The sequence below is a fragment of the Rhineura floridana genome, chromosome 4 (genome assembly GCF_030035675.1).
Source record: "Rhineura floridana isolate rRhiFlo1 chromosome 4, rRhiFlo1.hap2, whole genome shotgun sequence".
Classification (NCBI taxonomy): Eukaryota; Metazoa; Chordata; class Lepidosauria; order Squamata; family Rhineuridae; genus Rhineura; species Rhineura floridana.
This window is the reverse complement of record NC_084483.1, coordinates 180,018,533-180,042,994: the sequence shown is the minus strand read 5'-3', so window position 1 is coordinate 180,042,994 and position 24,462 is coordinate 180,018,533. Positions and strand designations below refer to the sequence as shown.

At 44.4% G+C, this 24,462-nt stretch overlaps 1 protein-coding gene across 1 annotated transcript in view; it reads right to left on the bottom strand.

Annotated features, from left to right (window-relative positions):
* Window positions 1-23,359, bottom strand: part of LOC133384209 (uncharacterized) — a 35,707-nt gene extending 12,348 nt beyond the window's left edge. The window contains exon 1 of the mRNA XM_061626124.1: window positions 23,098-23,359. Within this exon, the coding sequence (XP_061482108.1) occupies window positions 23,098-23,359 (262 nt within the window). The remainder of the gene's footprint in view (window positions 1-23,097) is intronic.
* Between the last annotated feature and the right edge of the window lie 1,103 nt (window positions 23,360-24,462).

Below are 24,462 nucleotides of genomic sequence, written 5' to 3'. Positions count from 1 at the left end.
TCTCTGTCCTTGATACACAGAAAACTCCCCCTCTTTGGTTCAGAATGGACTTGTTGTTTAGGGAATTCTCAGGAAAGGCTTTGCTGTCCTGCCAGGCTTCTGCTGTCCCCAATCTTCCTTGTAACCATCAGGGCATGGTGACCCAGAAGAAGGCGTTCTCTGTGGCAGCCCCCAAGTGGTGGAATTCCCTCCCTACAGAGGTGTGTCTGACACCTTCAGTGTATAGTTTTTGGTGAATGCTGAAGATGCATTTCTTTACCCTGGTCTTTGACACTTGAGGTGTATGTTTTCAGGACCTACCCTCTTCTTGTGTTTTTAATCTGTTTTAATTGTTTTTAACACAGAAATTTAAGCTGTTAAGCTGGGACCTGGTGGTGAAGGGCAGGTATTATTATTATTGTTGTTGTTGTTATTTGGATGGGATTCAATCACATACTGGTAAATTCAGGTTGTGTGATTATAGTTGATGGGGGAGATCTTGTGCAACAAACATGCTTCCCCCAAAGATTTGACTTTTTGCAACAAGGAAAGTGAAGGGAAATGCACTGCAAAGTGCGATGCAGTGCCTTCCAATCTCCTGGTAAACAAATCAGAATGAATGCTCAATAAACAGGTCATCTGGAAGTGCCTTTGGAGCACACCAACATCTGGAGATCCACAGGTTTCCCAGCTCTGGTCTACTATATGACAAGCCTGTCTTTTCCTTCTCAGACATCAGTGGCAGTTCTGGTAGGAAAATTGCATTCTACTTCAGCCAGGATTTCATTTCTGTTTCTTTTTGGTTTCATTTCAGTGACAATTCTTTCTTCCTGAGTCAGGAAGTCAAAAGGACACAGTTTCTCCCCACCCTCTTGGCTTTCACTCTTTAACCCTTTCCTTCTCCTCTTTGTTTAGTTGCTATTACCAGGACAGACTCATGATCAAAATGGTAGCATCTTCTGACCTTGTGCAAGCAATTTAAATGCAAATACATCAATTCCTTTCCCCCCTCTTTTTAAAAATGAGGAAACCATACTCCCAACTAGGGATGGAAGGCTCTGTCAATTCAGGTTATCTCAGTTTCTCATTTTTTCCAGTCTTAAATTAAGTTTTCCAGGTTTCTGCAGCAATCTGCAATTTAAATAAATAAATAAATGAAAATCCTCATGAAAATCCTTTAGTATTTTAGTGGAAGTTTCTTCTAATAAACACATTTTTGTCTGCACTTTTGACTAATGTGCAAATTTTTGCAAGCAATTTCTCCTAATATAATGCATTTTGTATGTTATTTTCACAAATATATTCATTTTTATGCACATTTCCCCTGATATATGCATTTTTGTAAACATCGGTTCAGCCCCATAGCCCTATTGGTTCAGTGGAGAAAATGGGTGCACCGCCCTCCCCCCAGAGCTATGTTTTGCACCTCCTTGTCATAGTGGCTATTTTTTCTTCTTTTTCTTGAGTACTTGGTGGTAAAGGAAAGGAATAGAAACACTGCAGTGCACACTACAGTTAGCTGGCTGACTGGTTGGCCTTCTGGCTGTAATTCAGGCCTAATTTCTGGTTTTCCCAATGTGTACAGCTCAGCATGAGGCTTTTTCAGGGTTTGGGGGGGAAATCAAATCAGCAACCAGTAAAAAAAGTTCCAATTGCTTTCCATAATTAGTTTCCAATTGCTTAATTAGTCCTTTATATAGCAACCAGTTAAAATGTTTTCACTTGATTGTCCAACAGGAAGGAACATCTAAAGCTCGGAACAAGGCTAGAAGGAGGGAGCCTCAAGGAGGAGTTAATAAACTCCTAAAGTATTTATTTTCTCTGAAAAGGTGTATTGTGAACCTATCATTCAGAATTTTTTCTTGCATACTGATGAAGTATTTTATAAGTTTACAAGAGGAAGACTTTTATGTAGTAAATATTTTACAAAGTTAAGGACTCAGTCTCATTGGTCTCACCAAGAAATGCATATTGCTGTCAGCTCCCCTCTCCCTTAATGCTTGACTGTGGTTGCATTTTCATGTGCTCTGACTCTGTTTCTAAACCTGGTTGTTGTTGTTTTTGTATTGGTGGTGTTGTGATACAAGATTAAAACTGATTTTTTGAGGAAACAAGCTCCACACTAGTTTTTAACTTCTTAGTTATAGCATAAACTTGTTTGTTTTACACCTTTTGGTATTCTGTTGACTGTATCCTTAACATTCTTTTGAAACATAAAATATGCCAGTCATTTAATTCCTGATCTTCATACCAAATTATCTGTTAACTTGACCTTTCCATAGTCCATTATGTATGTTAACACACTCTCTGCATGGAGGAGTGAGGGGGAAGCTCACTCTCCCTTTCCCTGGCCTGGCCTTCACATCCTCTCTACCAATAGGGGGGGGGGGAGTGGCTGGCACTATGTGCCTTCCACCCAAAATGCCTCACCTATAAATGTGGCTGCCCCACCTTAGAAGAAAGGCTGGCTACAGGGCTGCCTTGGTTGGAGAACTGCATTGGAAAATTTGGATATGTGCGGATTTTCAAGGATGTCTGTATTTCAGTTCTCATATTCTTTTGGAAAGTGTGAATTTGATAAATGTGGCATTAAATGCAAACTGAATCAGATTTCCCCTCCATCCCTATCCCTAAACCTCCCTTTTAAGAAATAGGAAAACAATGTCTAACACTGCCAACAATTTTTCAAATAACTAGTAAACCTTACCTATTTTGCTCCATATCTTGAATTGTCTGCAATCAAAGTGCCAACTGTTCTCCAATGTTAAGGCTTCACTATTTGCCACAATTACTAGGGAATAAGCACCATTGTATTTTCAATCCTTTTTTTAAAACCACCACAGGATTGGGCCGCACATCAGCTAAACCTGGTTAACAGTTGCATGCAGCTGTCCACTACAAATTAATCATATGAATCTGGAGGCATATTATTAGCAACATATTCCTCTTCTATTTATTTGAACTACTAATAGGCTCTTTTCCTACAGGATCAGGCTGAGTCTGTTTCCTTAGCACTTTATAATCTTAATCCGTTTTTTATAGTTGCTTTTGCCCTAATCAGTTTTCTCCCAAGTGAGCCTTTCTTCTTTCTTAATGGTTCATAGCAACTTGGTTGGTTTTGTTAACCAAGGGTGTAATCCATCCCTTCCTACAAATGCAAAACTATTAATTGAACTTATAAGGATGTGATGGTTTGTGCCTCCTAACTTGGAGGTTTGTCCATGCTCTGGTAACCTCCAAGTTAGATTACTGCAATGCGCTCTATGTGGGGCTGCTTTGAAGATGGTTCAGAAACTGCAGCTTGTGCAAAATGCAGCGGCCAGATTGGTAACAGGGACCAGACGGTTTGAACATATAAAACTGATTCTGGCCCGCTTGCATTGGCTGCCTGTATGTTTCCGAGCTTGATTCAAGGTGCTGGTTTTAACCTATAAAGCCTTACATGGCTTAGGACCACAATACCTGATGGAACGCCTCTCTCGCCATGAACTCACCAGTACACTACGCTCAACATAAAAGGCCCTCCTCCGGGTGCCTAGTCCGAGGGAAGGTCAGAGGCTGGCAAGATGGGAGAGAGCCTTCTCAGTGGTGGCCCTCAAATTATGGAATAATCTCCCTGACGAGGTGCGCCTGACGCCAACCCTGTTATCTTTTCGGTGCCAGATCAAGACTTTCCTCTTCTCCCAGGCATTTTAGCTTGTGTTTTTAAATTGCTTTTTTAAAAAATGTGTTTTTAAATTTGTATATTTGTTTTTAATGTTTTTAATTGTTGTAAACCGCCCAGAGAGCTTCGGCTATGGGGCGGTATACAAACGCAATAAATAAATAGATAGATAGATAATAAATAAATAAAAGGAAATGCTGGGCTAGTTGATGAAATGGAGCTCTTTCTGATCTAGTTTTATACCTGATTTTAATTTGCTATTTTGCTTTTTATATTCTCGAACCAAAATATGAAACACTTCTCCAGTCCCACCCAAATGCTGATATTTATTTATTTATTCATTTATTTACTAACCTTTATATCCTGCCTTTTTTCTACCATAGAACCCAAGACTATGTACGTGAATTTCTTATGTGGCCACTCCATCCTGGCACTGACCAGAACTGCTTAGCTTTAGTAAGCTGGTGGCCCTATGGTGCCTTCAGACCATATTCTGCAACCAGTTGAAGCAGTTCTTGGGAGAACTACATCTCCAGTGATAACCAGTGCCCTGGTCTAGTGTCAGAGGAATGGAGAGAAGGGATAGGAAAAAAGCTCTCTCTTCTTTTCTCACTGTGCGTCTCTGCTGCTCCTCCAGCCACCAACGATTAAAAGTAAAGAAAGGGCATGAGGAATGTTTGGGGAGTGGCATTTCAGGACAGAAGAGAGTAGCAGAGATGCACAGGGGAGAAGCCAGGATTTTTTTCTTGTTTGGACTTTTGATCTAGGCAACAGAAGGTTTTTTTGGTGGGGGGCTTTAAACATTTGCCTCTCATTTGTGGTGAGCACATTTCTAAGCCTGGCTCAGAAGTCTGCCTGGATTCTATCCACATATAGATGGCAGGAGGGCAGGGTGCCTCTGGCCAGCCATGGATGCATTCTGTCTGCATTCAAAACTCAGAATGTGAAATACATTATTTTTTCTACTTGAGAAGACTGGAATTTGAGTCAGTGCTCACCCCCTGAGAAATTTCCTGTACTCCTTTTCTCTCTACCCTACTCTTTTTCTTTTCTTTTCTGGATCGGATGTAGAAATAGGGCCCTTCCAGACATCTTTTTTATTGGGCATTCATGTTTATTTGTGCTCGCGATGGTATCAGGGCAATTTTATGCAATCCCTTTCAGTACTTTTTGCGCCTGCAAAAGCTTCATGGCAGTTACACTGCTTCATTTCCAATCACTGAATGCCCTATAACTTCCTACTGAAATCTTGTAACTTTTTATCCCACAAATATTCCAGTTTATTTTTTGTCCTGCTTTTGTTGTGCTAACATTGGGGAAGCATCATAGGACAACCAATAAAGCAGAACGTCCAGCATAAATCCACCACTAATGCTCAATATTGCATTGGCAGGCAGCAGAAAACACCTGCAAAAAGCCACCAGTCTGGAGAGGCTGAAAGCTTGGAAAGCTCAGTGGTTGACGAACTTGGTTGGGAAGGAGATGAGAGCAGCAGAAGTTCTAGACAGCCTGTAACAAAAAACTGTCATTGTTAGGAACACTTTTTGCTTAGCAGCTGTTGCCGATATCATCGTCATCAATTTTATATGGCATGTTCCAAGTGTTCAGAGTTCCTCACATCCATTATGTTGTTTCTTACAAGAGCCCTGTAATCAATTTACAGTATCAATTTATTCTCCCCGTACAACAGATGGAGAACTGAGCAAAACGGTGGCTTGCCTAAGACCACCTAGTAGTGAGTTCGTGCCTGAGATTTCTAGGAGGGAGTTTTCACTTCCCAACTCACACATTCATCCTGGAGTTCCCTAGTTAGAGGGACTGACTGTTAAACCACCCTGAGAACTGTAGTTCTGTGAGGGGAATAGGGGTCTCTTAATGAATCTTGGCACCCTTAACAAACTACATTTCCCAGGATTCTTTGGGGGTAAGGCATAACTGTTTAAAATGGTATGATAGTGCTTTAAATGTATAGTGCAGATGGGGCCCAAGCCTCACACTGTCTCCTCCAAACGGATGTTTTATTGTGCATATTTGCCCACTGCCTGCCCCCTGTATTAAACATGGGGATACACATAGAAGCTGCGACAAACAAACAAACAAATTGGATGCCATCATCACCTTGAAATATCAACCACAGAGTTCGGACTACTCTCTAATAATTGTCAAACTACCAACCACCACATGCACGCATTCATTTCCTTATTCCACGAGCAACTGTTGTGATGACTTGGACGGACAGAGCTTCTCTTTATCGGCGTGATAAACATGATGTTCCCCTCACACAAAGTTCCTGTCATGAATGACCTTTCATCTCAAACTGTCACAATCTTTTTTTTAAAAAAAATGCCTCATTTTGCAGCTTGCAGAAGCCTGTGTGTGTGTGTGCGTGTAGGGAAGGGGGCAGTGGCAGTGAAGAGTCGGGAAAAATTCATGATCCAGCTCTTGTTTTTAATCCAGCTAATTAAAATCTGCATGCGCGGAGTGTAACTGAGAATGCAGCATTCGCCCACCACTTTCCCACAGGCAGGGAATAAAGGTCTTCAGTGTAGCAGAAGCTGGCCCCTCTTTAGAAAACAGAGAACAGAGCTCACAATTCATCCCGGCATCCCTTATCAAGTCTGTGGAGTTCCACCCCCCTCCCTTGAATCCCCGCCCCCATCAGCAGCAGTGTGCTGCTACAACAAAACCCCTCACTGTCAGGGTCTGTGCGTTGTTGCTTAGTGTATCTCACTAGAATGGAACAAAGCTAAAAATATGTTGATTCTTATTTGTCATGCTCCAAACAGAATCCCCTTCCAGAGATTGTTTCTAACTGGACTTATTTCGTAGTAAATATATTTACTCATGGGCTGTTTGTTCTGCCAAGAAGTGATTTGAGTGGCATGCTTTTAACACTTTGCCATTCCATACGGTGACACTGTGAGACTGTGTTTACTTAAATGTAACTATTATGAATAAAAACAGTCAAAGAGTCTTGTAGCACCTAAGAAATTTATTATGGCATAAGTTTTCGAGGGGTCAAGCCCACTTCATCAGATGCAATCTGATGACATCCTTAATAACTAATAATTACTAATAATTAATTGCTGTTGCTGCTGCTTACTAATAATAATGGTATTTGGTGGCACTTGTCTTTTTCAACTCTAAGTACACTTCCCTATGAGTAGGGATGAAAGGATCTATCAGTTTCAGTTCTCTCAGTTTATTTTTCCAATCTTAAATTCCATTCTCCACAATTCTGCAGCAATTTACGATTTTTTAAAATAAAAAATCATCATGAAAATTCTCCAGCATTTTAGTGTGATTTTCTCCTAATAAACACTTTTCCCTCACACATGCAGTTTTGTAAACATTATTTGGTTGCAGAACTTAATCGTAAAATCCAGATAAGTGCTGATTTCAAAGAATGACTGTATTTAGGTTCTCATATTATTTTGCAACATCCAAATTTGATAAATTTGGCTTTAAATGCAAACTGAGTCAAATTTCTCCTCCATCCCTACCTGTGAGTAAATCCCATTGAATTCATGTATAACTAGACATGCATGTAAAGGTAGTGGTGACAGTGTGGTCTCAGTGCAGAAGTAATTTCCAATCAAATTGTGTTGGTTCTGCTTCTTTATATATAAGAAGAATGGTGAAAACAATGGAGGAGAGCATCTTGAAACTGAAAGTGTTTATACAGCGCTTTTTAATCAGGAAAATCTCACTATGAGGTATGTAACTCATGTAATATTTCAGTATAGCCCATAACCCAACCATGGGTTTATTCTACTCAGATGTAATGGTGTTTCCCTTCTCTCCCCGCCCCCTCCATGGCTGTATCTCAATCTTGCCATGTGAGGTGCACTTATGACAAATAAATATTATAGAATAACTATGATTTCATCTTTTAGTGAGATTTGCATTAATTGTTTAACTATGCCACCCTTCACCAACCTATTGCCTTCCAGATGTTTTGGATGACAACTTTATTCAGCCCCAGAGCCACTTCTGAGAAGGCCCTGTCACTGGTCATCACCAATCAGGAAGCACCCACTGCCAACAGGCTGGCTCAGATGGCACAATGGTGAATAAAGGAACTTCTGCATATATTAACAATGCACACTTAGATGCATCAAACATTTGTGGGATACAAGGTTTTCTTTAAGACCAACAGTTTTGCCTTTCTCTGTAAGTTTGGGGAACTATGGGAAGCAAATGTGTACCACTGTGTGTACGTTTTTGCTTTATTCATTTGTTCAATTTATATCCTGCCATTCTGTATGAAATGCCCAAGGTGGTTAACAATAAAATACATAATAAATAGTTAAAACTACAACAATCTAACAATAAGAAAGAAAGCAACAGTAGGAAACAAAAATATTGATATAGACCATATTTATTCCACTAGTATTCCACTTTAAACAGTCATTGCTTTCCCCAAAGAATCCTGGGATGTGCATTATATATATATATATATATATATATATATATATATATATATATGACAGTTTTGAAAGCAACAAACAGAACTTCAATAAAGCTTCCGAATCCTATCATTCAGGCTTTAAATGAGTTCCTTAACACCAGAGATATGAACAATCCTCCAACAGAGGTTCTCACTACTTTAGCTACACTAGTCCTGACTTGTAACAACTTTACATTCAATGGAGAACACTACCTGCAACTACAAGGCACAGCTATGGGGACTCGCATGGCTCCATCATATGCGAATCTCTTTATGGGTAAACTGGAACAGGAGATCCTCAAAAAGGCCATCAACAAACCACTTATATGGTGTCGATACATTGACGACATCTTTATGGTCTGGACGAATGGTAAAGAGAGTTTGGAACAATTTAAAAATCACATCAACTCTATCCATCCATCTATTAAGTTTACATTTAATAGTACAAATGACAATCCCCACATCCCTTTTCTGGATGTCCTTCTCATCATTGAAAACAACAAAATAGCCACTGATCTCTACAGCAAACCCACTGATGCCCACACCTATTTAAACTGGAAATCTTGCCATCCTAGGCATATAAAGAAGAACATTGTGTATAGCTTAGCTCTGAGAATCAAACTTATTTGCAACACTGAAGATAAATACCAGAGAAGGATCAGTGAACTTAAAGAACACCTTCTTCTAAGAGGATATTCTCCACATATTATCAATTGCAACATCCACCAAGCCTCCATTCTGTCCAGAGAAAACCTCCTCCATCATACTGAGGTGTCAAAGAGCGGAGAGGAACGGATTCCATTTGTGGTAGATTTCCATCCAGCATCTCCTATCACCGAGCAATCAGGGAGAGCTACCCATTGCTGGCAAACTCTGAACATCTTACTACAGCCATCAGCAGGCCTCCTGTTATAGCATTTTGCCAACCTCCTAATTTGCGCAGACTGTTGGTGACAGCTGTGCTTAAGCCACCTATCACCAATCCTAGGTCTCATTCTTGTCACTCCAAATGCTGTATCATCTGTGTGTACCTCAGGGAGACAGCCACTTTTACAAGCGCTAGGACAGGCAGGACATATTACATCAAACAGAACATCACCTGCAGGTCCTGCAATATAGTTTACATCATTGAGTGCAAAAGACCAGGATGTCATATCCAATACGTAGGAAAGACCACAACTGACCTACTTCAGGAACCACAATTCGGCAATCTTGACAAAAAAAGTGGAGCAACCAGTTGCAAAGCATTTTAACATCGAGGGTCACAGCCTGTTGGGCTTTTCCATTACAGCGATAGAGATGCCAGCAGATCCAGCAGCATTGATTAAAAGGGAGAATTTCTGGATTTACTCTCTGGACACATTGGCACCACATGGCCTGATTCTGGAGGACAGTACCACCACTACTTAGCTTCTGCAAATGAAGCCCCTCTGAGCATTCCATCCTCAAAGCTCTATAACTGCCACCTTGGTATGTATTTATATTCTGTAATTTGTATAGGGTGCTGAGAGTTGTTAGGAGATCCCTCATAGAGCTACAATGTCAGAGTTCCCTGGGAAGATAGATTGATTGTTAAACCACTCTGGCAGTTGTAGCTCTGTGAAGAGAATAGGGGGTCTCTTAACAGGTCTCAGCACACTTCACAAGCTATCCTTCCCAAGATTCTTTGGGGGAAGTCATGGCTGTTCAAAGTGGAATAATAGCACTTTAAACATATGGTGTGAATGCTTGCTACATTTCTCTGGAGTGACTGATTTGCAATTAAGACAAACCCAGTCTGGAAAAGGTGCTAGTAACAACTAGGAGATGAATTGTTTTTAGCAGGAGATATACATAGTAAAATATCCATATCCTACTTTCCATGTCCTTCGGATTGAGGCACCTGGCAGTAAAAACATGCTCCCAGGCTGAAGTCTGGCCAGCCCTTACTCCAACTTAGCCCCTCCTCTCTCCTCCCCCCCCCCATTAGAGAATGACATTCTGCCACAATTTCCTGCCAGGATTCAACACTTGGAAGGTTACTGGGCTGCATGAATTGAAAATGCAGCCCAAAGAAAGCCTCTTTTCACAGTTCCCATGAGCAAATTGCCTGCATATGAGCATTTCTGAGCTATGACCACAAAGAATTGCTCAGACAGCTGTGCGCTTGGCTGTGCCTGCATCCCTTTCACATGCATCTGCCTAACTGTGCAGCCTCTCACACAGACTTTTCTCTGGGAACTGTACGCAGCCTTGCTAGGTCAAACACAATGAGCAAGGTCTTCTTTCTTTTTAAAAAACAAATAGTAATGATTTCTCCCACAATCATGAAAGTTTTGATAGGATCCCTAGAGCCACACTACGGTTGGTAAAATCAACAAAGAGTCTTGTGGCATCTTAATGACTTAACAAATTTATTATGACATAAGGTTTTGTTTTGTTTTTTCAGCAACAGACTAACACGGAACTCCCTTCCAGAAATTAATGTTTGTAGGGGCCCCAGAGCAACAATGCTTTCTCCACTCCAAGAAAGATGTGCTCCCTTGTGCAAAATGTCACCAGAAGACTAATTACCCTGAGCATGTTTACACTATAAATATTGATGTGTTCCCAATTTAGCTGCCACATATTCATGCAAAGAATCCAGAGTAGCATAACTTGATGACAGCCCTGAGAATGACGTGTTTGAGATGAACAGTACGTGCCTCTTCAAGTCTACTTGGAAGGAAGTTTCATTGCATTCAATGGCACTGTCTCCCAGGTAAGTGTGTATTATAGAATTGCAGCTGGGCAGAGCAATCCAATGAGGAGGGGAGAGAGAATGTCTGGTGGAGGAGCCAATGATGTGAATTTCCTGGAAAATTTTAAATTAGGAAATTTTCCTATGCAAATCACAGTTGGACTATAGCAATGTGCTCTACACAGGCTCTGAGGGCTATCTTTGAAAATGTCTGGAAGTTGCATCTACTGCAGAATGCTACTGCCAGGCTATTACGTGGGACAGTGAGAAGGATTATGTTACGCCGATCCTTAAACACTGCAGTGGATGCCTGTATGCTACCAGGCCCAATTCAAGGTGTTGATACTAGTGTACAAAACCCTAAACAAATATTTAAAGGACTGCTGCTCCCAATATCTGCTCATCTGTGCTTTAAGATCTGTAGGGGAAGTTCTCTTGTCCCATCAACATGTATGCCCCATGGGGTAGTGACATGAAGTGGTGGCACCCTGAATAAGCAACTCCATCCCTGAGAAGTTTGGGTGTTCCCCTCCCTGATGGCTATTGAACACCAATTAAAGGTGTATTTGTTCATTCAAGCATTCTGCCCATAGATGGATCTTCTCAGGTGTTACTGTTATTTACTGCATCTGTGATGTTATGCGTTATGTTTGTGGGACAGGCTTTTAGTCAGTGTCTTTTATGTTTTTAAATACTATCCTACCTTTTTTTCTTTTTTGAAATTGTCATTAGCCTTCCTGAGCTTCTTTGGGAAGAAGTCAGGATAGGAATTTCGACAACACTAACAATACTTTGGTTGCTATCTGAAGCACACTCTCTTGGGAATAAATCCCACTCAAATCATTAGGACTTACTTCTAAGTAAACATGCACAGTACTGTGAAAGTATGTGGAATTTCTTTAAGCTATACCTTTTTGGAGAAATTCTTGGAATTGCGTGTTAGTGTTGATGTCCATGATGAATCTGCTTGCTGCATAGAAATTATAAGATTTGTAACTTAAGAGTCAAGGGTTTCTGTTCACTTGAGTAATGTGGATGGCATGATTGTTTTCTATTAGCAACTGAGTCAAAGTTTTTGGTATGGGAAGGCACTTGGGTTCCTCCCTACCCACCTCCATCTGTAACTGATTGTGTTTGGTGTTAAAAGAAGACACAGATGATTAAAATTTAGGCTGAGCTAACAAAAAAATTCTAGGATAACTGTTTCCTCAGTCTGTGCACCTTTGAGAAGCTCTGCACAGTTTCCAGTATAAATGAATCAGCCACACTTGCAAGAATGGGCACGATCATAATGTGCCCACCAACTTTTCTACACAGCCACAACTTCGCTGCTTCCTTGCCCTTGCCCCGCCCAGGTAAGCCACAGCAATGCTGGTGTCAGAAGGGTGGCTCTGTGACTCTGTCTCACTGCCCTGGCCACTGTAGCTAGGTAAGACCTCTCTAGATAGGACAATAGTGAATGTAACAACCAAAGGTGATAAACACACTCCTAGCCACCCCCACCCCCAAACTGTGTACTCATTCTTTTGGGAGAGTACAACCCTATCTAAGATAAGTTGTAAACCATCTTCTGGAGAAGGTGATTACCCGAACCAGAGCATCTCCATCTTACTTGGATTTAACCTCAGCTTCTTTGCCTTCATGTATCCCAAAACCACCTCTAAGCACCAGATTAGGACTCCTATAGCCTCACTGGATCAGAAGATGGAAAAATCTAGTGGACAGGTGTGAGTTTCATCACTCCAAGATCCGTGCCCACATCCTCAGGCAACATAGGCTGGAAGGTATCCATCACAATAAGTCTGGTTGGTGCTCTAGTCCCACCCATCTCTGACCCTCTCAGAACAATGATGCCCAGGTCAGCACAGTATGAGCAACTTTCTCTGCAAAATGTCACTGAGCTAGTCACTGCAGGCCTTCAGGGGTTCAAATTGTTGAATCCAGGCCCAGTTCCCAAATGACCCTTCATCACCCAAAGGACAGCCATTGGATGATGTTGAACAGACACCATAGTGATAGAAAAGTAAGTTCTCTTTGCTCCCATCACCACCACGCAATAAGATCAGAAATGGATTCTTAACAGCTTTTGGTCACAATCATGATGGGACGTCCACCATTTCCACTCCAGCCATCGACCTGGCCATTTCATTGCCTTCAGCTTCTCCAAATACCAGGATGTGGCACTGCAAATAGGCTCAGTATATTGATATCACGGATCATATCCTTATTCCTAGTGGAGTCCAGGGTTCAGCAGGACCTATGGCTAAGCTGCAGGTGGACCATAACATTTGGTCCTCTATCCCTGTGGAGTTTATGATTACTCTTAAGGTCAAAACTGATGAGATTAGATAACAAATCTTCAGAGGAAATAGTCCCCATTTTTAAATCCTGTAGAATCAAGGGAAGGATTGTCAGGGGGAAGAAAATCCTCCAAAGAGGTATGGTCATGTGGGCTTGGCATATATCAAGGCATAGAGTTTTGACACATGGAAAATAGCAACCTTCCACAATCTGGTGTCCTCCAGCTGTTTTGGACTACAAATACCACCACCCCTGACCATTGGCTATGTTGACAGGGGCTAATGGGACTTGGAGTCCAAAACATCCAACGGTCAGCATGTTGGGGAACTCTGGGATATAATATGAACAACGCATAGACAGAGGAGCACCTGGGGAGATGAACTATTGATTCTGAAATAAGATCCAGCTTCTAGCCTGGTCAGTTTCTGTATTGGAATGGAGAGGGCATCATCTTGTTCTTCAGCTCAGGCAGTGAAATGTTTTGAGTCAACTCTGCGCTCTCTCTCTCTCTCTCTCTCTCTCTCTCTCTCTGTCCCCATTTTTCATTTAATCTGACTATGTGCTTCCAAGCCCAATTCAAAGTATTGTTTTTGATCTATTAAGCTTTTTACGGCTCAGGACCCCAATATCGTTTGGAACGCCTCTCCCAATATGAACCTACCTGGATGAACTTATTCTTAGGCCCTTCTCCAGGTCCTCCCTCTGAAGGAGTTGTGCCTCCCCATCTGTGGAATGCCTGGTGCTTTTACTAACATCTTTTCAGTGCCAGATAAACACTTATCTTTATTCCCAGGCTTCTGATTGACTGAGATGATGTTGTTTTGTTACCAGTGTGCTCCCAAAGCTTCCTGTGGCTGTTATGGGGTTTGTTTTGTTCTGTTTTTACAATATAATGTATTTATATTTATGTTTTAAAATGTGTTACAAATTGCTTGGAGACCTTTGGGTAAAAATCAACTAACAAGTCTAATCAATACCACCACCACCAATTCTCCTACCCAGCAATTCATTCCTTCAAGTCACTGAGCAAGCTGTATTTGGTTGGATAGGGCATAAATGCAGCTCACTGCTGCTACCTCCTCTTCCTCCTCTGTCCCTGAGCTTTTGCTGCCACTCCAGCAGTGACCACATAGGTAAGCCTACAGGTTCTTACTCCTCAGTGCCTCACGCTAAGAAAGGACACTATATTTGTGAGGTCCTTCCTGAGACTGAGGCATTGCAGCAACCAGGCCAAAATGGGTTCATAGTCCCATAGGAGCCACTTTACTGTGGCAGCAACTACTGCCTAATGCTTAATCATTCTTTGCTGTGATAGCACAGGCACTCTGTAGGCCACCTGGATCAACAATGGCTTGTGAGGCAGTGGGGTGGCAGGGGAGGGTGGGCAGTACTGGGGTTGGAATCCACTGCTTCTCTTGATCTACCACTTGGGACAAGTGTCCCAGGTTGCCTAATGGGAGGGTCTGCCCTAATTAGAGGGAGAAAGAGCTGACACAAGTAATATGCGCATAAGTGACCTGTGGATCTCACATCCCAAACAAATCAATGTCCTTGAGAATGCATCTTAGCAATTTGGGTTTGGATCCTAAGATAAGTTACTTAAGGAAGTTCACAGAATGAACATATCCCATCTCTTCCTTCATCAGTCCTGGCTGATGTGCCCTAAACGCTGCCGCAATCTCAGGTTACTCATCAATGCGGTAGCTATTCTCTGCATGTGCTGAGTGATACGTTCAACTTTTGCTTCATGTGTCCTTGACATTCCAATTAATTCTGGGCCCCGGAAAAGCCCTGTGGTTGCATAACACCACTTCACATCATGTCATGGCAGTAATTCTCAAGTCATCACCAAGCCTCATCTCACAGAGAGGACATGATTAGAGAGACATACAAAATAAATTACAGCACTAGATTGCATCAAATAAGAGATTCACAAATCTTCATGCAGGGCAGGAAAGGTCTTTTGAGGATGTTATTGGCATGGTAACATACTTTAGGCATATTCATCATCTCAATGAAGCCTGGGATTTTCTCCCTGTTAATATGAAATATTCACGGCCGTAACTGTCTTGGTGAGGCACTGGACTGTTTCTCATTAGCGGTGGTTGTCAGGGGAAAAAAATGAATATGCTGCTGAGTGTTCAGTTTCTGGGAAAACGTGGTTGAAACATGAGGAGCTCTCCTGATTCTGAGCTTGGAGTCAGATGTTTGCAGATGGGATGTTCCCCATTAAGTAATGACTGAGGGCCATATGGAACACATTACAAATCAAAATACTGATTGATGAAGTGCCTGTGGTCAACTTTCTACAGAAATGAGAAATTTGAATTTATTATCACATCAGCATGGGGCTGCTCTCACGTACAATCACATTCTGTTTGCCTCTACGCTCCCTGAAAGCCTTTCAGCCCCTGTCCACCCCACACACTGCATTTCCTCCCACGTCTCTGATCCACTGTTCTACGATAAACAAAACCTAAGTAGAATTTTTGGTTTGGTTTGCCCTTTGCTCATTAATTTAACAGATTTAGGCTGAGTCCGGTTATATGCCATCGGGTAGTAAAAGAGCAGAACTTTTTAAAAAAAACATACCTTCTCTGAGTTTTGTTCCTTGATGCATCATAGAGTCTTTAGTTAAGGTGGGTATGGCTGAGTGTGATGGGTTGCTGGGGCTTGCCTTTGCTGGTGCCTTGCCCCAATCTGCACCACCAAGCACCAACCAGGCAATGGCTGCTGAGGAGACCAGGGATGGTACTCCATGCTACGTCCCACTCAGATTAGACCCATTGAAGTTAATAGACATGACTCAATTAGGTTCATTTATTTGAATGGGTCTCTTCTGAGTAGGATTTAGTTGAATACCACCCCATATTTAGTTATTGCCTGAAGGCTCCACCTGAGAGAGAAGGCCAGGGAACTCTCAGGCCACATTCACATCATACATTTATTCCACTTTAAACAGTCATGGCTTCACCCAAAGGATCCTGGGAAGGATAGTTTGTGAAGGGTGCTGAGAGTTGCTAGAAGACACCTGTTCCCCTGACAGAACCACAACTGTCAATCAATCCCTCTTCCCAGAGATGAAGATGAAAAAATGGATGGAAATTTAAAGGGAGAGGCACAGTACTTGGCATTGTGAATTCAGGGGCACAGGATAGCTATTCAGAGAGGCCAAAGCACCATAGGCCAAAACACAGCCAGCAACGGTACTTGAACAGACACACTGTATACAGGTGTTTATACGCTGATGCTAGAAGCCTCCTAGCCAAGCTGGGAGAGCTGCAGTGCTTGGTCTTAGAGGACAGCATTGATATAGTGGGCATAATGGAAACCTGGTGGAATGGAGAGAATGAATGGGACAGTTATCTCTGGATATAAGCTCTATAGGAAGGATAGGGGAAGACATACTGGAGATGGCATCACTCTGTACGTCAAAGAGGGTATTGAGTCCAGCAAGCTCAAAAACCCAAACTGGGCAGATTCTACCACAAAATTGTGAGTGGTGAGAGTGGGTCCCAAGAGTAATTCAATACTGGGTGCATGCTATTGGCCCTCTGATCAAAAAGCCCAGGGAGATCTCGAGATGAATGAAATCAAGGAAGGATTCAAAAGAGGAAATGTTGTAGCAGTGAATGACTTTAAGTACTCTCACATAGACTGGCTACATGTATCTTCCAGTCACAACAAAGAGGTAAAATTTCTAGATACCCAAAGATGTAGCAGTGAGATCTATGTTACAGCTGGGGTGGCCAGATGCAAGGAGGTGAGGCTATGTAGAAGTAGGAATTTCAGCAGGCATAGTCAGGGTTGGCTGAAAGCGTTTTGCTGCCTGAAGGTGAGGCCAAGATGGTACCCCCAGTCTATGTCCATATGTCAGCCAAGCTGATAGTTGACTATTCAGTATTGGTGATGTGCCAGGCATCGTCAGTCCCAGAACTGGGATGGTGGACTCTGAAGAAAGATGAGGGACACAAGGAGGAATGGGGGGGAGGCTGGAACACTGGAGCAGAGTCTGGTGGATGGGACCCTCCCCTCCCAATGAACCCATCTGGCTTTGATGGTGTGGCAGGAGCTCCAGCTCCTCCCTCCTTTACAGTAGGGGAGAAAGCATTGTTGGAGTCTGGGGAGGGATTTGGAGGGACAGCAGGCTTAGCCTTGTCTCCCAAGACAAGATGACACCTCCAAAGATGAGAAGAGGTGCATCCGTCTGCATGGAACACACTTCTGCAAGCAAGACATTTCTGCAGGACTAGGGATTCTTGTGAGTCAGCACACCCCGCCTCAGCTTTAAAGCTTGGTGGGTGGGCATGAGAATTTGTTGGAACAACTTCACAGCTCGCATGGGGTCTTGAACTTCTTGTTGCTCATCTTGGACTCCTGAACCTTAGCCCTTGCTCCTAGACCGGGCTTCCCCCTGCCATCCCATTGCCTTGTAAGAGCTCTTGGACTGTAATGTCTCTTTGTCTGTTGCTGAATCTCTTCTTGACTTCTTGACTGCCATCTTGTTTGGGGCGGGAGCCAATAGTCTAGCTTAGGTGGTTTAGGCAGGTTACATGGTGCCCAAAGTTTTGTCTTGCAACACCTCAGTGCCATTCTCCACCCCCAGTACCTGCTGCCTGAGGCAGCTGCCTCACTCTGCCATATGTAGAGCTGGCCCTGGTTCCAGCTTGCATAACAAGCTGCTACATCTCCTGAAATTCCCTTTTCCTCACAACTTAAGGCACAAGAGCCGAATCTTCTTTTGCAGCTGGCTGCTTTAATCAGAGCCCATGCCTTGTGATTATATCTTCCAAATTCCCGTCATCAGATGGATATTGTGGGCAGATCTACATGAACCAAACTTCAGTTTATTCTTGTCTGTTCTGACTTCTCTGGTTTTGAATGCCATCCACCACCTGTTCCCACTTATGCAATGCTGTACTTTGTCTTAGTTTATGTTTTTGAAAACCATCATACCTGTCTAGATCATCAGTAGTAGGGGCTAAGCCTACAGAGCAGGGATGGGGTACTGTGACCTTCCAGATGTTGTTGGACTACCATTCGCCATGCTGACTGGGGCTGATGGGAGTTGTAGTCCAACAACACCTGGAAGACCACAGGTTCTTTCTTCCTGCTCTAGAGTAACTGGTGTCAATCTTTTCAAACCCAGGACTAGGGATGGGATCTGTTGGCCGGTGCTGGTTCAGAAGCATTCTGTCGACCTGACAGGCTGACAGATTCGAGTTTGTTCTTTGTCCTCAGGCTGCTGCTTTTACCAATGCGTTTTTCCCCCTCAGAAAAAAACATTGATATTAATATCAATATTTGAAAGGAAATGTCATTAAATTAAAGGAAATATTGATAAATTAAAATATTTATATCAATATTTTGAACAATATTTTATTCCCGAAAATAGCCACGGAAAATCACTACAAAATAATTCAATCTGCAACAATAGTGAGTAAGTGAATTAATGGAAGATTTGGTAACAAATCTGAATTGGGCAGAATTTTAGCACATCTCTATCCAGGATACACTTTCAAGCCAAAAATGCATTTTGAGATCAACTTCTTAATTTATTATCCTATATGTGTATAGCGGTAGCACCACCGGTGCAATCCAACATAGGGTAAGCCATGGCCCTTTTGTGGATCTCACCCACAAGTGCGCCATGCAGTTGTATTCTAATGCTAATATGAATTCTAAGTAGACCTTTGTGAATGGAGGAGCTTCTTCTGTTTGCTGAGGAAAACAAGATCCAGGAGTGTAGGATCGTGCACCACTTTTCACTGATCTCCACTTTCCCCTGCAGCCCTTTCTTATGCAGCTCTGGAGAGTCATCCAACCCTCCAAGCCAGATTTTTGAGGGGTAAAGGGGCTTCAGGGAAAAGGAAGATCACTTAAAAATGCTGCCCCCTTGTGCTGGCAAAAGTGCCCCAAAAGCAGAATTCCACTCCTGGGATGCTCGTACCGGTGAGGCCTTAGTTACTATCTAAGCCAGAGGTTAATAATAATAATAATAATAATAATAATAATAATAATAATAATAATAATAATAATAAAATTAATTTATGTGTCGCCTATCTGGCCAATGGCCACTCTAGGCGACGTACATACAATAAATATGGCAGAATACAATATAAAAATACAGTGAAATATATAAATTATAAGAGCAAACAATACATAATAGGAGGCATTTAAAACAGAAGAATATTAAGCCTCCCCAGAAGTCCCGAAAGCCTGCTGAAAAAGCCAGGTCTTTAAGGCCTTGCGGAACATATTCAGGGAAGAGATGTGCCGAAGATCTTGTGGGAGGGAGTTCCAGAGGGTGGGGGCCGCCACTGAAAAGGCCTTCTCTCTAGTGCCCACCAACCTAGCTGCTTTGGTTAGCGGGACTGAGAGAAGGCCTTGTGTGGCCGATCTTGTCAGGCGGCATGATTGGTGGCGTTGTAGGTGCTCCTTTAGATAAACTAGGCCGAGACCGTGTAGGGATTTAAAGGTTAAAACCAACACCTTGAATTGTGCTCGGAAAACAACTGGAAGCCAGTGTAGATCGAACAACACTGGCATGATGTGGTCCCGGCGACGACTGTTTGTGAGTAATCGAGCCGCCGCATTTTGAATAAGTTGTAGTTTCCGGACCGTTTTCAAGGGTAACCCCACGTAGAGCGCATTACAGTAATCTAATCGAGAGGTGACCAGGGCATGTACTACCAGTGGGAGCTGATGAACAGGAAGGTAGGGTTGCAGCCTACATATAAGGTGTAGTTAGTACCAAGCTGCCCGGCTCACAGCCGAAATCTGAGCCTCCATGGACAGCTTGGAATCAAGTACAACCCCGAGGCTGCAGACCTGGTCCTTTAGGGGTAAACTCACCCCACTGAACTTCAGGTCAACGGTTCCCAACCTTCTCTTGTACCCCACGAGCAGTACCTCGGTCTTGTCGGGGTTCAGTTTCAGCCTATTCCTTCCCATCCATCCACTCACGGACTCCAGGCACTTGGACACGGTCTCCACAGCCAACTCTGGTGAAGATTTAAATGAGAGATAGAGCTGAGTGTCATCTGCATATTGGTGACACTGCAGCCCAAATCTCCTGATGATTGCCCCCAGCGGCTTCATATAGATGCTAAATAGCATGGGAGAGAGAATAGAACCCTGTGGCACACCACAATTGAGAGGCCAAGGGTCTGAAACCTCCTCCCCCAATGCCACCTGTTGGTACCTATCAGAGAGAAAGGAGCGGAACCACCGTAATATAGTGCCTCCTATTCCCAATCCCTCTAGGCGATATAAAAGGATACTGTGGTCGACAGTATCAAAAGCCGCTGAGAGATCAAGGAGGACAAGGAAGGTAAATTCTCCCCTATCTAATGCTCTCCTCATATCATCTACCAGAGCAACCAAGGCTGTTTCAGTTCCGTGACCAGTCCTGAAGCCCGATTGGTATGGATCTAAGTAATCTGTTTCATCCAAGTATGTCGACAACTGATTGGCCACCACTTGCTCAATGACCTTGCCCAAGAATGGTAAATTCGAAATTGGGCGAAAGTTATTAAAAACTTGGGGATCCAAGGAGGGCTTCTTTAAGATGGGCTTTACAATTGCCTCCTTGAGGGCTGATGGCATCACACCCTCTTTCAAGGATGCGTTTACCACCGCCTTGATCCCCTCACCCAACTTCTCTCTGCATCTCATGATGAGCCACGATGGGCAAGGGTCAGTTAGACAGGTGGTAGGCCTTACAGTCGAGAGCACCTTGTCCACATCCTCAGAAGAGAGAGGCTGAAAATGATCCCAGCATACCGGCATGCAACCGGTCAACTCCAATTCATTCACTGTATCCATGGTGCACGGGATTGAGCTCCGTATGTGTTCGATTTTATCAGCAAAGTGCTTAGCCAAAGTGTCACAGGAGGCTTTTGACTGTTCCGAGGGTTCCTGAGCAACTGGACCGACCAGGCTTCGGACCACTTGGAACAACCTCCTGGGACAGCACTCTGCAGACGCAATAGAGGCAGTAAAGAAAGCCTTCTTTTCTGTCCTTATTGCCACTTGGTAGGCAGTTACTGCTGCTCTAACTTGTGTCCGGACACCTTCGGAGCGGGATTTCCACCACCGGCGTTCTAGTCGCCTCACCTCCCGTCTCAGAATACGCAGCCGTGGTGTATACCACGGTGCTAACTGAGTTCTATTCAGGGGGAGAGGACGTTTTGGAGCCACCCGGTCTAATGCCCCGGTGATCTTTCCATTCCACTCCATCACCAGGGTTTCAACCGGGCAACCTTCAGCAGGTTCCAATTCCCCTAGCGCAGTCAGGAATCCATCAGGATCCATCAGGCGCCTGGGGCGGACCATTCTAATAGGTCCATCACCCCTGCGGAGAGGGTGTGGCAGCGTGAAGTCCATGTTTACCAGATGGTGATCTGACCATGACACAGGAGTGGAAAGAACCACTCCCAACTTCAGAGCACTTTTCTCCTCTCCCAGGACAAATACAAGGTCGAGAGCATGACCGGCTACATGGGTGGGCCCAGTATTACTGAGGTGCAGTTCCCAGGAAGCCATGGTTTCCAGGAAATCCCGAGGGGCTCCAGTGAGAGTGGTCCCGGCATGCACGTTGAAGTCACCCAGCACTAACAATTCTGGGGACAATGCCCGTCCAGCCGAGACCACCTCCAGCACCTCGGCCAGAGAGTCTGCTGTGCAGCGGGGTGGGCGGTACACAAGCAGGATCCCTAAACTGCCCTTCGGGCCCAACCTCCAGTACATGCAGTCAACAAACTTGGTCCTATGGAGAGGAGATCTGGCAAAAACCAAGGACCCCCGGTAAATGACTGCCACACCCCCTCCCCGCCTGCCCACCCTCGGCTGCTGTGCGCAGCGGAAACCTGGCGGACACATGGCCTCAAGAATGGGAGCAGAGGCCTCATGCAGCCAAGTCTCCGTAATACATGCCAGGTCTGCACACTCATCCAAGATCATGTCATGGATGAGTGAAGTTTTTTGTACCACAGACCTGGCATTGCACAACAGCAGACGAAGGTCGGTAGGAACCTTGTGTCCCCCAGTTATCGTCTGGTTGTGGGCAGACCCGGAACAGGAGATGGGTATAATGCATCTACCCCCTGTTCCCCTATGCTGGCGTGGTCTGCCTACAGCACCTTTCCAGCGCCTGCCGCCCAGTCTTTCAATGACTTGGCCCCTCACCTCCCCTGTCACATCCCCTCCTGACTTGCACATACTCTATCCCTGCCCGCCAATCAACAGGTTAGGAACCTTAGGCCCAGGGGTCGGATGTTGCCCTCCAATAGTCAAACAAAGTCTTTAAAAACATATTTAAAACAGCTAAAATAGCTATGTGGCCCTTGGATGCCTTTCTGATGTCCATGTTCTACACGGATTAACTACCGGTGGAAGCAGCAACACTCACAAGTATGCAAAGCAATGGGGAATAAGGCAACAGTGGAATGAATGAGGCTCCTCTTCCAGACATAGGCTCATGCTAGCCCTTGGCTGAAAGTTCAACAGCGCTGATGGGGCCACTTCTTTAAAAAAGAGAGACATCCTAAAATGAAACACTTGTCTGGGTCTCTTGACACACAAATGTTGAGTCAGATGTGATGAAAACCAGACTGTTAGCAGAACCAGACTGTTGATGCTTCAAATAAAAAAGGTGGCAGAGCAGCTTTCAAACTAATTGCTCGGGGAAAGCCAACGGGAGCTGAGGAGCATCTGGTTCAAGATAAATCATCCCAAAAGGATGAGGGTGAAAATGTCTATGATTGTCCAAATAGGGGCAGGGTAAACTAGGCAATGAAAGTGCAGGGGAGGGGCATGATAACCATTCAAAACAAAACAAAAACACACATGCCCAAGATATTCGAACAAAAATATTGTACATTGGTGTTTATATGCTAAACATAGAGGCCTCTAAGCCAAGATGGGTTTGCTGAGATGCTTGGCTTTAAAGGAGAGCATAAATATAGTGGGCAGAATAGAAACCTGGTGAAAAGGAGAAAGCCTGCGGGGCATAGTTATCTCTGGATACAAACCCTATAGAAGAACAGAGAAGTATCACTTTGTACTGTTTGGGCCCTGCTGCCGGCGGTGTTGCGTTGCCGCCGTTGCTGCTGCCTGTTCGCCCGCCCGCCATCGTTGTGCCACCGTCGTTGTCATCGCCGGCCCGCTTGCGTGCGGGCGTTGTCGTCGTTGCCGGGGGGCGCGCCGCCGCTGAGGACTCCGTTGCTGCGGCCCGCGCCGTCATTGCCGTCGTCTGCCCGCTTGTACGCTGTCGCTGCTGCTAGGGGGCATGTTGCTGCTGGGGACTCTGTCGCCGCGGCCCGTGCCGCCGCTGTCGGCCAGCTTGCATGCGGATGTTGTCGCTGTTGCTGAGGGGCGTGTTGCTGCTGGGGACTCCGCTGTGACCCGTCCTGCTGCCATTGCTGCCGCCGCCCGCTTGCGCGTAGGGCGTTGTCATCGCCGGGGGGGCCGTGCTGCTGCCGGTGGACTTCGTCACTGCGGCCTGTTGTCGCCGCCGCGGGTTGCAGGCGTTTTTATTACCGCTGACGGCCGTGCCGCTGCCCAGGACACTACCATTGCGGCTTACATCTTTGCTACCTTCGCCGCTTTTTGTTCGCGTGTGGGTGCTGCTGTTACTGCTTGGTGCTGTGCTGCTGTCCTGGTGCCGTTACTGCGGTTTGCTTTTGGATGGGGGGCTCGAGACTGCCATCGCTGCTTGAAGAGGATTAACTAATTTTTAATGTTGTTTGTTGGGTGTGTGTGTGGGTTAAATGTGGGGTGAATGTTTTGTATGTTTGCTTGTCTGTGTGGATTTGTGTATTTTTAACATGTGCCTGGGAGAAAAGATTCCATCCTTCATGGGGGGGCTTTCGGGGGCCCCAATTAACGTAGTGACGGGTAATGGGAGGTATGGTGTTAGGAGGAGAACAGGCCAGGTAAGGGGAACTCGTCCCAGACAAATTGTGTCTGTGCCTTGTTCCGGTTCTCCTCATATCCACAGGATTGCTGGTTGTCCTATCAGCCAGCTCTCGGATCTCCAAGTGCTGCTTTTGAATGCCAGGTCGGTACATAATAAATCCTCACTTGTCCATGATTTAATCCTGGAGGAGGGTGCCGACCTGGCATGTATAACCGAGACCTGGGCGGCTGATCAGGGAGGAGTTGCTCTTTCCCAGCTTTGTCCACCCGAGTATTTGGTTCAGCACTGTGGTAGATCTGAGGGCCAGGGAGGGGGGGTCGCCGTGGTCTATAGGAGTTCTTTTCCTCTCACCAAGCACCCTGTCCAGACGGCAACTGGTCTGGAATGTCTCCACCTTGTATTGGGCCAGGGAGACAGACTAGGAATAC